General features: G+C 50.6%; 1 protein-coding gene across 2 annotated transcripts in view; it reads left to right on the top strand.

Annotated features, from left to right (window-relative positions):
- The window catches only part of ZC3H3 (zinc finger CCCH-type containing 3), a 135,986-nt gene that overhangs the window by 112,342 nt on the left and 10,567 nt on the right, over positions 1–13,077 (top strand). For both annotated transcript variants that reach the window (XM_010404674.4, XM_039548872.1), the window contains exon 10: positions 11,392–11,570. In XM_010404674.4, coding sequence (XP_010402976.2) covers positions 11,392–11,570 — 179 coding nt within the window. The remainder of the gene's footprint in view (positions 1–11,391; positions 11,571–13,077) is intronic.

Raw genomic sequence — 13,077 nt, 5'->3', positions numbered from 1 at the left:
GCCTCCAGCTCTGGGGTCCAACAGCAGAAGGATGTGGAGCTGCTGGAGCAGGTCCAGAGGAGTCCATGGAGATGCTCTGAGGGCTGGAGCCTCTCAGGCATGGAGCCAGGCTGGGAGAGCTGGGAATGTCCAGCCTAGAAAAGGGAAGGCTCTGAGTAGACTTTGGAACTGCTTCCAGTGCCTGAAGGGGCTCCAGGAGAGCTGGAGAGGGACTTGGGACAAGGACCTGGAGTGCCAGGACAAGGGGGAATGGCTTCCCACTGCCAGAAGGCAGGGCTAGATGGGATATTGGGAAGGAATTCTTCCCTGGGAGGGTGGGGAGGCCCTGGCACAGGTTGTCCAGAGGAGTTGTGGATGCCCCAGAGGGCTCTTCTCCTCCTCTCCATCCCAGTAGTGCTCGCTGGCAGAGGTACAACCCATCAAGAGAAGCCGTAGGTGCTCAGATCCCACCAGCGTGGCCACCAACCTGTCCCAGAATCCAAACACAACATTGGATGGAATCCTAGAATCATTTAGGCTGGAAAAGACCTCTAAGGTCATTGAGCCCAGCTTTTAACCCAGCACTGTCAAGTTCCACTAAACCCTGTCTGGTGTTTTCCCCATCCTTTCCCAAGGAGAAACCACTAAAGAGCAGAAACCAGGGAAAAAAGCCAAAAGTAAAGAGTTTTAAGGAAAGCAGGACACAGCAACAGTGATGAGAAGCTCCAATAAATTAGTCTGGGCCTAATTACTTTTTGTGGCAGCGCGTGGAGGGGGACTTGATGCAGGATAAACATTCCCTCAGAAGGAAAACACAGGCATCCTGCCACCTCCCTCCAGCACAGCGCCAACCACGCAGGCAGGGTCCCGACAATTATTTTTAAAATATTCCAATTTAAATGAAAATATAAAAGAGATATTTAGAATATTTATTCTATTAGGAAAAGTGCTTACGGCGTCACTTTCGGAATGTCGGGAAAGCATTCTCCTCCAGATGATGGATAGCAGCCTGTAATTATATATGGGGAGAAATTGCTGAGCGGGCCATATTTAACTGGGGAGGAGAAATTCCAGCTTGGGCCATTAAGGGTTAATTTTATTCTCTAAATAATATAAAAAGTGCTGAGTCCGTGCCTTTGCTCCAAGTAGAAAGTCCTCAAATGGACCCCGGAGAGTTTATAATATTCCACTGAATCAAGGAAAAATGTTAACCTTGCTTCATAAAACGATGGCTTGTTAAAGATGCGCAGTCCCTTTTCTTGTGAATTATTTAGGATGGGAGTAAATCTTCCCTTGTTCTGCCTTTCCCTGTCCGAGGAATGTTGGTTTGAAGTGCGAAGAGCATAGAATGCAAAGGTGTACAACTCCGGTGGAGCATCCTGGGTGGATAAACTCCAGCAGGGATGGTCCATAATTAGGAATTTAGGTTGTTTTATGCTGATATTTGGCACACTGGGCTCTTCTCCCAGTCGCGTTTTCCTCTTTGTGCTCTCACAGAGAAACACAGTCCGTGATTTTCAGCAGACCTCCATCAGAAATGTCCATTATTATCCATAATTTATGACATGTCGTTGGCAGTGTTGTCTCTCAAGTGCTTCCTAGGATGTGCTGCAGAATTTTCAGGACAAGTCCACCTTTGACCCATTCCATGTGCTGTAATTCCAACTGCTCTTCTACAAATGATTCCAGGACCGACCCGTTCCGGCTTATCAAGGACTTAGAATTAAGTGAGAAAGCTTTAAGTTTACATTCCCAAGTCCTTTTTTCAGGAATGTGGACTGTAGAGGGTCTAAATCCACCCTTGGGGACAGGGGACAGCTCCTGTAGGAGACCATGACCACGTCCTTCATTAAGGGGATGTTACCCCAAATATTAAGTAATTGGTCAGTGTTGGACCTGATGATCTTGGAGGTCTTTCCCAACCTAAATGATTCTGGGATTCTGTTTCCAAAAGGGAGCTGGTGGCAGAGCAAGGACCTTGATTTCCAGCATTCCTACAGGTTTCTTGGTCATGGGCTGGGACGTTTCTCCCCTATGTGTGCTTCCTAAAGGGATCATCCCTGAACACAACGTCATACGTGTCCCTTAAAGCCACGGAGCGATTCCCACCTTGGAGATCTCTGTCCCAGTTTTCCTGGAGCTCCCTGCCCTTCCCTGGCACCCTGACCTGGTCGTGCTGGGAGGGGCTGGTCCCTCTGGGCTGGCCACCTGCACTGGAGGAAGCCCCAAGAGAGAAGTGGGAAGAGAGGGAGAAATGGGGCCTCTTGCAGGTTCTCCCCAGGGTTTTCCGGACGTGTTTTAATGAGCTGCTCTACGGTCAAAGCTCCTCTCTGGTTCCACATCCCTCCTCCCATATGGGGCCTCGTGCAGGGGCTTGGAGCAGGAACTCTCTAGGAGAGGATGGGATGAGGCTGGTGCGTGTAAGGGATGAGGCAGTGCCAGTGGGTGAAGCTGCCCGTGGTGGGGTGACCCCAGAGCAAGGGACAAACAGGACGAGACATTGGATGGAGACATTTTGGATGCCCCATCCCTCGAAGTGTTCAAGGCCAGGTTGGACGTGGCTTGGAGCAACGTGGGATAGTGGAAGGGGTCGCTGCCCATGGCAGAGGGTTGGAACAGGATGGGTTTAAGGACCTTTCTACCTAAACCAAATTTGGTGGCAAACCAGGGGCTAGGATCTCTGTGTGGCCGAGAGCCTGGAACTGGGAATTATGATAAGCACTTGCATCACATCCATAGGCAGTCCCAAAGCTGCCTTGGGATTTGCTTTACAGGCACAAAAGATGAAGGAGGGTAGATTAAGATGGGATATTGGGAAGAAATTCCTCCCTGTGAGGGTGCTGAGGCCCTGACACAGGTTTCCCAGAGAAGCTGTGGTTGCCGTATCCCTGGAAGCGTCCAAGGCCAGGTTGGGTGGGGCTTGGAGCAACCTGGGATAGTGGAAGGTGTCCCTGCCCATGGCAGGAGGTTGGAATGTGATCATTGAGGTCCCTTCCAACCCAAACCACTCAATGATTCCATTGCTGCATCTGGAAAATTGTTTTGTATTAAATAATCTTCCCCGCTCCGTGTCCATTAGCGCCGGAGCTGCGTTAAATCCCTCTCTCCGGATTGTTTCCATCGGCTGCCTTGGAGCCTGTGGGTAAATTGTTCCCTCGTGGGAACTGTTAAACAGTAAGACACAGTGAGATTAAACAACGAGGCTTCCCTGGAAAGGCACAGGGAGATGTGCTGGAATAAATCATGGATAAGAGGGAAATCTGTTCCCATCCCTCTGGAATCCCAACTGGCACAACCAGCCTTGTGATGGTGAAGCTTGACCAGGGGACCTGCCATGGCAGGAGGGTTGAGCTGTGCTGGGACTGCTCATCCCAGCTCATCTTATTCCTAAATTCCATCTTTTTGTTGGACAAACAGCTTTCACCAAAGCTCTGATTTCCTCCTTATCCATGTAAAAAAATATGGGACAGGGCAGGGCCAGCCCTGCCTGAGGAAATGCTGCTTCCTTGGGAAGAATAATTTTCCTCCCCCAGGTGGAGCTTGGTGGTTTTTTTGCAGTGGCAGCTGCTTGATTTTGCTGTAGAAAATTGAAATGTGGGGATTTTTTCTCAGCTGAAACCTCGTTCTTGTGTGGTTTTTTGTGTGTTTGGTTGGTTATTTTTTCCTTTTTGGGTAGAAGTTCAACAATTTCCCACCAGAAACTTTGTGTGTCTGATACGTTCAATTTGCCACGTTTCTTTAGAAAAAGCCACATGATCTATGTGACAACAGTAAATATTAAATGTTTGTGGGGTTTTCCCTTAATTATCCACTGATGGAGAGCAGAAGCCTGGGATTCTTGTTTTCCTTAAACTTTTATCATGGAAAGGTGAAGCTCAACACTGTTCATGCTTTCTGTTCTCAGCTGGTTTTTCTGCTTCAACCAGCATTTTTCTTTCCTCACAGCCATCAGATCTTGGTGTTTCTGGGTCTCTTGTCCCCCTCCTTTGGTCCCAGGTTGACTCCCAACCAACTTGGCTTTTCCTTGAGGAACTCCTGAACAAAAGGTTGTCCAGCCCTGACACAGGTTGACCCAGGAACTTGTGGAATACTCATTCCTGGAGGGGTTGAACATCCGTGTGGATGTGGCACTTGGGGACATGACTTAGTGCTGGCCTTGGCAGTGCTGGGGGAAATGGGATTTTCCAACCTAAATGATTCCCTGATTCTATAATAATTTGGAAATAGCTGATGGAGAGCTCTGCCTTTGATAGCTCGTTTATAGTCCACTGCAGCTGTATGAAAATCAACTACAAAAGCAACTTCATTTCATTTATCCTTAATTTTGGCTCTGGTTGACAGATGTTTTCTGGGAGCTTGATTTGGGATTTTTTTTCCCCATAATGTTTCGCAGAAATCTTCAGTCACCAAACTGATGAGTAAGTGAAATTTTTATTTAAAATAAAAAGTCTGTAGGATTGGTAATGGGGCTGTTTTTAAGGTCATCAATAGTGTCCAGGATGGATTTGAGCTGGCTGAAATCTCTTCAGGTTCATCCCATTGCTTTGCTGGGAATGTTGAGTCCTTGTCCATGTCCTCTGGGCAAGGAATGCTGCTGATAAGAAATGATAAATCCCAGTCATGGAAATGGGATCTTCCCATTGGAAGCACTTTGTAGCCTTTAGAAGAGGTTTAAAACAATCAGGATTCTTCCATGGCCAATCCTATCCTTGTATCTCTATGGAAATCTTGTGGGTTTCCAGTTGTATCTCGTAGTTTGTAATGGGATAATGAGGGTTCTTATTGCTCTTTTAATTTAACTGTAGTATCTCCAACAGAATTCCAATCCTTACGTTAAAGATGGGGCTTATCAGGACGAACTGGAACTGCTTTATAGCCTGGGATTGTTGATAACAGCACCAAGATAAATCCCAGGCTGTGATTTTCTCTTTCTTACACTTTAATATCTTTGTAGAAGGAAGTGGGGCACAAAACGTGAAAATTGGGAAGTTTGGGAGAAAAGCAGCTACAGAATCACAGCTCTAAAGTGGGAATGTAGTGATGAGGCAGAGAGTTCCTGATTTCAGCCTGAACTTCTGTAGAGATGAACACAAAACCCAGCAGATTTGGTCTTTGCTTCCTGTCTGGAATCTCCCTTTGATCTGATCTGTTCTCTGTCGGAAAATCCCCACATCCTGTGAGCAGTGGGTGATTCCCAGGATCACAGAATGAGTCAGGTTGGAAGGGACCACAATGGAATCATCTGGTCCAACCTCCCTGCTCCAGCAGGACCATCCCAGAGCACAGGGCACGGGATTGTGTCCAGGTGGTTCTGGATTATCTCCAGCGAGGGAGACTCCACGCCCTCTCTGGTCTCTCTTCAGGGCTTGGTCACTGCACAGGGAAGAATTTCTTCCTCATGTCCAGGTGGAACTCCCTGGGATCAGTTCCTGCCTGTTCCTCTTGTGCCATTGCTGGGCCCCATGGAGCAGAGCCTGGTCGCTGCTCTGAGCCCTCCCTGCAGGCAGGGACAGACAGGGATGAGGTCCCCTGTCAGCTGTGTCTCCTCTTGAGGCTGAACAGCCCCAGTTCCCTCAGCCTTTCCTTGTAAAGGAGATGCTCCAGTCCCTTCATCATCCTGGATGATGCTCCTCTGGACCTGCTCCAGGAGTTCCATGTCTCCAGCACTGGATGGAGCACTCCGGATGTGCCTCATCTGTGCTGAGGAGAGGGGCAGGATCACCTCCCTCAACTTGCTCTTCCTAATGCACCCCAGGATCCCATTGGACTCCTTCCCTGAGCCACCTGGAACCAGGCATGTGGTGGAGCCCCATCATCCCTGATGGAGATGACATTGTTGGGAATGTCCAGTGGGTGTCTGCCTCGCTCCACACCCCGCAGTGATGATTTGGGGTTGGGAATTACCACTGATGACAAGCCTGTGTGAAAGTGGCTCCGTCGTGGCTTTGGAGTGGGATGGATGGGATTGTGGGGGTTCCTGATGGAAACGGGGTTCATCAAAGCACTGGAGTGGGATGGATGGGATTGTGGGGGTCCCTGATGGAAACGGGGGCTCCTCAAAGCACTGGAGTGGGATGGATGGGATTGTGGGGGTCCCTGATGGAAACGGGGGCTCCTCAAAGCACTGGAGTGGGATGGATGGGATTGTGAGGGTCCCTGGTGGATACGGGGTTCCTCAAAGCACTGTAGTGGGATGGATGGGATTGTGGGGGTTCCTGATGGAAACGGGGTTCATCAAAGCACTGGAGTGGGATGGATGGGATTGTGGGGGTCCCTGGTGGATACGGGGTTCCTCAAGGCACTGGAGTGCCATGGTTGAATTCCATAGGCATTGCCACAGAGGGATGAATGCCGGGTTCAGAATTCACCTTCTGGATGTCCAAAGAATTACAGCCAGTGACTCGATACCCAGTGGAAACCAGTGACAAGTGGTGTCCCTCAAGGGTCTGTACGGGGACCAGTGCTAATTAAGGCCTTCATTAATGACATAATGGGATTGGGTGCCCCCTTGGCAAGTTTGCAGATGACACCAAGTGAGTGGTGCCATTGTTCCATAGAATCCTGAGATTGCAGACTGGTTTGGGTTGGAAGAGACCTTAAAGACCAGTTCCAACCCCCTGCCATGAACAGGGATTCCCTTCCAGCTGCTTTGCTGCCTCTTAAATAGGATTTTCCCAATGATTTTCAAAACATCATCCTGGTCTTGCTCCAGCTCCAGAGGTATTTTAGCTCAAATGTTGTTTAATTTCCTGAAAATATCAAAGGAGAGTGTTTATGGATTTGAGGTAGATCCCAGAGAGCTTTTAGATCCCAAATCCCTCTGATCATTTGGAGGTGACCATCAGGAGTCATTCCTTTCCTGCAGGCATTTTGCTGGGCAAACTCTTTTGAGGGCAGAAACCTGTTTTGGAGCAAATTCCTTCAGGTAACCACATCGGTTAAATTTCTCCATCATTATTCCCAGTGTGGATGATGTTCGGATGTATTGTCCTCCCGGTTTTAATGACAGGGAGCTGGGATTTTTTTCTTTTTAAGGCTTTTTCCATCTGCACCCAATTATAAAAAAGCCATCGGAAAAAAGCCATTTACTGGCTGTCACTTCGGAGTGTCGTCAAAACAGCTCCAGCACCTCCAGCCATCACTTCCCAACAGCCACTTAGAAGGACATTAAAACAGCCTGACATCCATCCAGTCCGTTTATCCCACTGCTTGGCCATGGGGATACCTGGAATAGCTTTGGCAAAAGCTGCGTGGATGCTCAGGAGGCCTTCAAAAAGTAGAAGACACTGGAGTTGAGGCAGTTAAGTTTTGGGGATTTTAATGCTCCTCTTCCCCTGAAGGTCTGGTTGGTGGGACTTGTGTCCATCATGATGGACAGAGGGATGGACGTGGATCTCAAGGAGATGGGAAGATGCTCCAGCACTTGGTCATCTCTTCACAGAATCACAGAGTATTCTGAGTTGGAAGGGACCCACAAGGATCATCAAAGTGCAACCCTTGTCACCTGCTGTCCCCCAGCGCTGGGAAAGGAGCGGGGGGTGAGATTAAGCCTGGAGATACTTGAGAAGTTCAGCCTGGGCAAACTGCTGCCCAAGAGCCAGGAATGCCAGGCTGGATGGGATCTCTCCTCCCCACCCCATACCGTCAGTGAGTGGTTGTTGGTTGGCCCAGTGACCTAGCTGCACCTTCCTCCCACCCTGCATCCCCTCCTGCCAAGCTTGTTCGTGGAAAATGTTCATTAAATCATTCCCAAGACTGAGCCAGGACTTTCCACCAGTTGCTGCCTCCTCCTTTGCCAGCTCCGTGCTAAAGAAGGCTGGGCCCTGCAAACTTCCTCATCCCTGTCTCACTCTTGGAGCACATTGGGCCCTGTTGGACCATTTAAGGCCTTGTTGATCCTTGACAGCACCTGGAATTTCACCCAAAGCTGCCTTGGCAGCCAGGGAGGAGTCCTGGACACGGGATTTGCCAGCTGGGCACCATCCCAATCCCAGGCACCGGACAGGCTGTGGGGGGAACCGCACAGCGGGGAGTCCTGCATTGGGACATACCCATGGGATGTTGGCGTCCTCGTCAGCACCTGGTGGAGCTGGACTGGGGTGAGATTTCTCCACGTGGCTTTTTAGGGATTCTGTGGGGTTTTCTCATCTCTCTGGTGGAAGGGACCAGACTTTTTTCCCTTTTTATGGCCCAACCTGTGGTCTGGCGGGGGTCCCAGGGGGGTATAATTAGCCACCCCAACAGGTGGCAGGGATCAGATGGCCCCCAGCACCACCCCACAGCCCCGCTGAGCTTTGCCCCGGCTGACGCGTGGCCGGTGGCAGAATTCCCTACGGAAGCCCAACCACAGCACGTTGGATCTGGCAGGAGCAGGAGAGCTCCTGTAAATAAACAGAAGGGGCTTTTCCAGCCTCCGGAGGCTATTCCAGCCTCACTATCCCAGCCCTGGGACAACGGGGATGGATGGGGTGTTATGGAAGAAGGGCCGGAGCGCCGGGAATGGCGGGAATGGTGTGGAAAAGTCATTAGAAACCCGATCTGGGGACACGGCCCTGGGATTAGTCTCACACGGTTTGTTTTCTTTATTAAGTATCTTTTTGCCATGGAGCCAATAAACATGGGCTGCTCCAAGGATTCACTTGGAGGTCGGGGCTGGGGAGAGCACTGGGGAGGTAGCACATCCCGATCCCAGTGCCCAGTCAGGATCATGGCACTGTCCCACCCCGCAGGGATTTGTAATCGGTGTCCCACTGGGAAGGCACAGCCGCGTTTCTTGGCCTTTTCCCAAAATAACATCATTCCTCGGTGTAGCACTGATGCATCTCTGTGGCTTTTTGAGGTCAGGGCTCTCTTTTCCTGCTCTCCTTTCCAAGTCCTTTTTGTGCTGGAAACCCCTGTACAGAAGAGGATTTCACATCCTTTTCAGGGATCATCCTGAGCAGAGCCAGGATTTGGACTTGATGATCTTTGGGAATCCCTTTCAGCTCAGGACTTTCTGTGATTCTGTGATTCCAGGACCCGGCATCAAGGGCCTGCCCACCCCCACAACCCTGTGCCCTTCCAGGTGGGCTTGGAAGCTCTGCCCCCACATTCATCCCAATCTTCAATCCCTAATGGGCTGTTCCTTTATTTTTTTCTCTTCTTTAATTTTGTTCCATTTATTTTAAAAGGATTGAGGGATTTGCTTTTCTGCTTGCTAATATTTTGGGAGAAATTCCTGTGTTTGAATTCCTGTCCAGTCACTGCCATTTCCAAGTGTTTTTCTTTGGTCCAGGATGTATCCTGTCTGCAGGTGAAGTGGGAAAATGAAGAAAATATCCTTTGGAGCCAGGCTGGGAGAGCTGGGAATGTCCAGCCTGGAGAAAAGAAGGCTCCAGGGAGAACACAGAGCCTCTTCCAGTGTCTAAAGGGGCTCCAGGAGAGCTGGAGAAGGACTTTGGACAAAGGCCTGGAGGGACAGGACCCAGGGAATGGCTTCCCACTGCCAGAGGGCAGGGATAGATGGGATATTGGGAAGAAATTTTTCCCTGTGAAGCTGGTGAGGCCCTGGACTGGAATTCCCAGAGAATCTGTGGTTGCCCCATCCCTGGAAGTGTCCAAGTCCAGGTTGGGTGGGGCTTGGAGCAACCTGGGACAGTGGAAGGTGTCCCTGCCCATGGCAGGAGGTTGGAATTCAATGATTTCTAAGTCCCTTCCAACCCAAACTATTCCATGATTCCGTGTTCCTATGAAACACAGGATTTGGGAGTAATGGCAAAGCCAGGCACTGTTCAGACCTGACTCTACGTCCAGGTTGCCCGTTGGTTGTGTAGTTACTCCTATTCCAGCTCCTTGAAATAGAAGTGGAAAATCATAGGAAAGGGGGTTTTAAATGGATTTTTTGTGGAAAAGCAGCGCTATCACTGCACTGTCCCCCCCATCGAGCCCATATCCGTGTGTCCGTGTGGATCCCAGCCCTCCTGCTGCTCAGCACCATCCCCAACCTCCAGCACACGAGCTCCTTACTGCGCTGCCCACTTCAGCGCTCGGCCCCGGGCGACGGAGCTGCCGAATCCTTCTGCTTTTCAAGGAGAGAGCTCAGCAGGGATCCCGCTTAATCCCAAAGGTCAGCACGGGGAGTGGCTCCCGTGTCCCCAAAGTCAAGTTGCATTAAAAGGGCAGGAACTGACCTCCATCCTGCATTGTGGGGAAGATGGATTTTTATAAACAGGCCAGAATGGTGGTGCTGAAACCCTCCCTGTGTTTCTTTTCCCATGGATTTATCTCATTTTTCCCAAAATTTGAGTGTCTGTAGCACAGAGAAATTGGATGCGTGGGTATCTGAGTGTGGAAGGACCAATGTTTCTCGTGGAGAAGGTCAGCAAGGGAATGGATGTTGGAGTTGGGAATTCTTGGTTGTGCCATGTGTGTTGGTTTGAGTCTCTCCATGGATGTCATGGCATGGTCCAAAAGCCAGACTGGGTGGGATGAAGCATCCTGGGTGGGAATGGGTCCACATGGGACTTAGAGGGGTCCAGGACCTGCTGCCACCCTTCATCCCTTGGGATATGCTGGGATGAGCTCTGTGGATTGCTGGGAACAGAGATTTCTTTTTCCTTCCTCCCACTGACATTCCCAGCCTACCCAGATAGAAACCCCAGCTGAAGACATCTCCTCTTCCCTGCCTGCATCTCTTCCTGCCTTTCCCACTGCCAAAAAGTGCCATTTCTGAGCAGAAATCCTTGTGGGAAGCTCTGGGACACTGATGACACCTCGCTCCCACCAGCAGCGCCGGTGGCTGCTGGGAGCTGCCAAAGTCCAGAGCTGGAAGTGTAGGAGCAGTTTCAGGGATGAACATCTTGATGCTGTTTTTTTGACAGCCCCCTTCCATGGCCACGCTGAGCTTCCTTGGATGGGAGAGCATCAGTCAAACCTTGGGAAGAGCAGGTTGAGCTCCAGCCCTCATACATCTTCCTCAGAAGGGTGGTCCAGGCAGCAATCCCAAAATAAGTCCTAAAAGGATTTTGTTCCTGCTCTTCCCTGCTCTTTCCCAATTCCCAGGTATGTCTGGAAGAAGAAAACGCTGTGTCCTCTCCAAAACCATCTTCTCCAGCCCAGTTAACCTCCTTGGGATCTCCCAGCACCACTGCTGTGGGGGTAAATCATTGTTCTTAAGGCTTTGGTGGTTTGAAGCCGTAAAATCAAGCACTGGGAAAAACCGTGGGTGAGTGTGGAATGTCCCAGAGTAGAAAATTATTTTTAGTAGTGTTTTTTCATGGAATATTGTTTTGATGCGGAGAAGAAAACACCAACACATCTCTCTCTCCCTTTAGCAAGGTGGTGGTGCCACCTGAAGGAGCTCAGCTGTGGATTCCTGTGCTCCCACAGGGTTTTCCCTGCCTTTTCCAACTCCCCTCCCTCTTTCCCTGGCAGTGCAAGAAGAAGCACACGCTGGTTTGTCCCGACTTTGCCAAGAAAGGCGTCTGTCCCAAGGGTGTGCGGTGCAAACTCCTGCACCCCCAGAAGAGACGTCACCCACAGCAGGTTGGAGATGATGGAGACCACAACAACCCCCCTTCCAAGTGGAGACGGATCCAGGAGGTGTCGGGCAGGTAGGAAAGAGCTCATTTTGCTTCTTTCAACACTTTTCTTCCCAACCTGCGCCAGATTTTTCCTCTTCCAGGTGTGTTCCATCTGTGTCCTGGTTTAGTTTAAGATCTTGTTGATGTGGGTCACTGCGGTGCTTCCTGATGGAGCCACGCTTGGGATGGGCAGTGTCCATGCTTGAGGAAGAGCTGATGGAGAGGAAAGAGTGGATTCACCCTTAGGAATGTGCCATCCAGGGCTTTGGCACCTCCAAGTATCTCCGAGGCTTTTGTAGACCTTCCTCTAGGAGATGGAGGAGCCCTGATGGAGATTCCACTGCTGGAAGTGGGTCCAGGTTATCCGCAGTGATGTGGGAAACTGGAAAACATCATCATCCCTCTTCCTTATGTCCATGTTGGAGAGCAGAGCTGAGCCCTCTCCATGGCATGGAGGCACTGGAGAATCAGAAATGGGAGTGGACATGGAGATAAGAGGCTTAGGAAAAATTTGGTGCCAGGCTGGGCCCTTGGTTAATCCTTGGAAGCTCTCTGAGCTCTCCCTGATGTTTTTGGGTGCCAGGGTGGAGCTGCAGGTTGATGATGGATGTGTTGATCCTCATCCTCACAGGGAGATGGATTTTCCTAAGCTTGGCATATCCTCTGCCCTCACTCCCAAGTCCTGCCTGCAGGACAACTATATCCCAATGGAAGTAAAATTAAAAGCCAAACGGAAATTTGGTTTTAAAAGCCAAAATCTCCAAGTCCTGCTCAGAAGGAGGGAGGAGAAAGGATCGATTTGGGTGCTTGGCTTCTCTGTGGCTTTTTGCAGCGGGAGGTGGGAGTGAAGGTGGGATGGAAAGGGATGGACCTGGGAGCTTTGTGAGGCTGGTCCATGCTCCTGGAATTCTCCATGGTCTGGGCCTGGGCCTCATCCTGGCCCTGCCTTGTAAGGTAGCAGAGGGGGACGAGCAGCTCCGCGGGTTCTCCGAACTTATCCCGGGTGACAGAAGGGCCTTGGAATGACACCCAGCTCACGTTCCCGGTGTGAACGAAGTGTAAAATAGCTCCTTGCTCTTTTTAGGGAAGGAGGAATGAGCTCAGGCCTGGCTGGTTGGGAGGCTCCTGGCGTCCTCTGGTGGGAAGGGAGCACGCCCCGGCTTGGAAGCTGCTCCAGAGGGTTTTTTTTTCCTTTATTGGTACCGTCATGGGAGATGTCAAAGGAGCTGGAGTGTCAAGTTAGCTTGGGAGAGAGTGGCAGGGCTGGGAATGAGCCAAGCCCAGCAGGACATCTCCCCACGCCCTCCATCTCCCCTTCCCTCTGCTCAATCCCAAACAGGAGCCCAGCACCTCCACAAGAATCTGAGGAGCTGGGAACCTTGCAGGGAAGTGCAGGACAGAGAATCCAGCTGGGGAGGGAGAAACTCTGGCTGAATCCGTGCTGGCTCCAGGGAAGTCAGGGATACAGCATGGCCTTGGATGGAGACCTGGGAGCTCCAAGGCTCTTCCATTGCATGTGATGCCATGCCCAGCATTG

This window comes from Corvus cornix, chromosome 2 (genome assembly GCF_000738735.6).
Source record: "Corvus cornix cornix isolate S_Up_H32 chromosome 2, ASM73873v5, whole genome shotgun sequence".
Lineage (NCBI taxonomy): Eukaryota > Metazoa > Chordata > Aves > Passeriformes > Corvidae > Corvus > Corvus cornix.
Note: the sequence above shows the minus strand (reverse complement) of the source record. Positions and strands in the feature narration are given on the sequence as shown.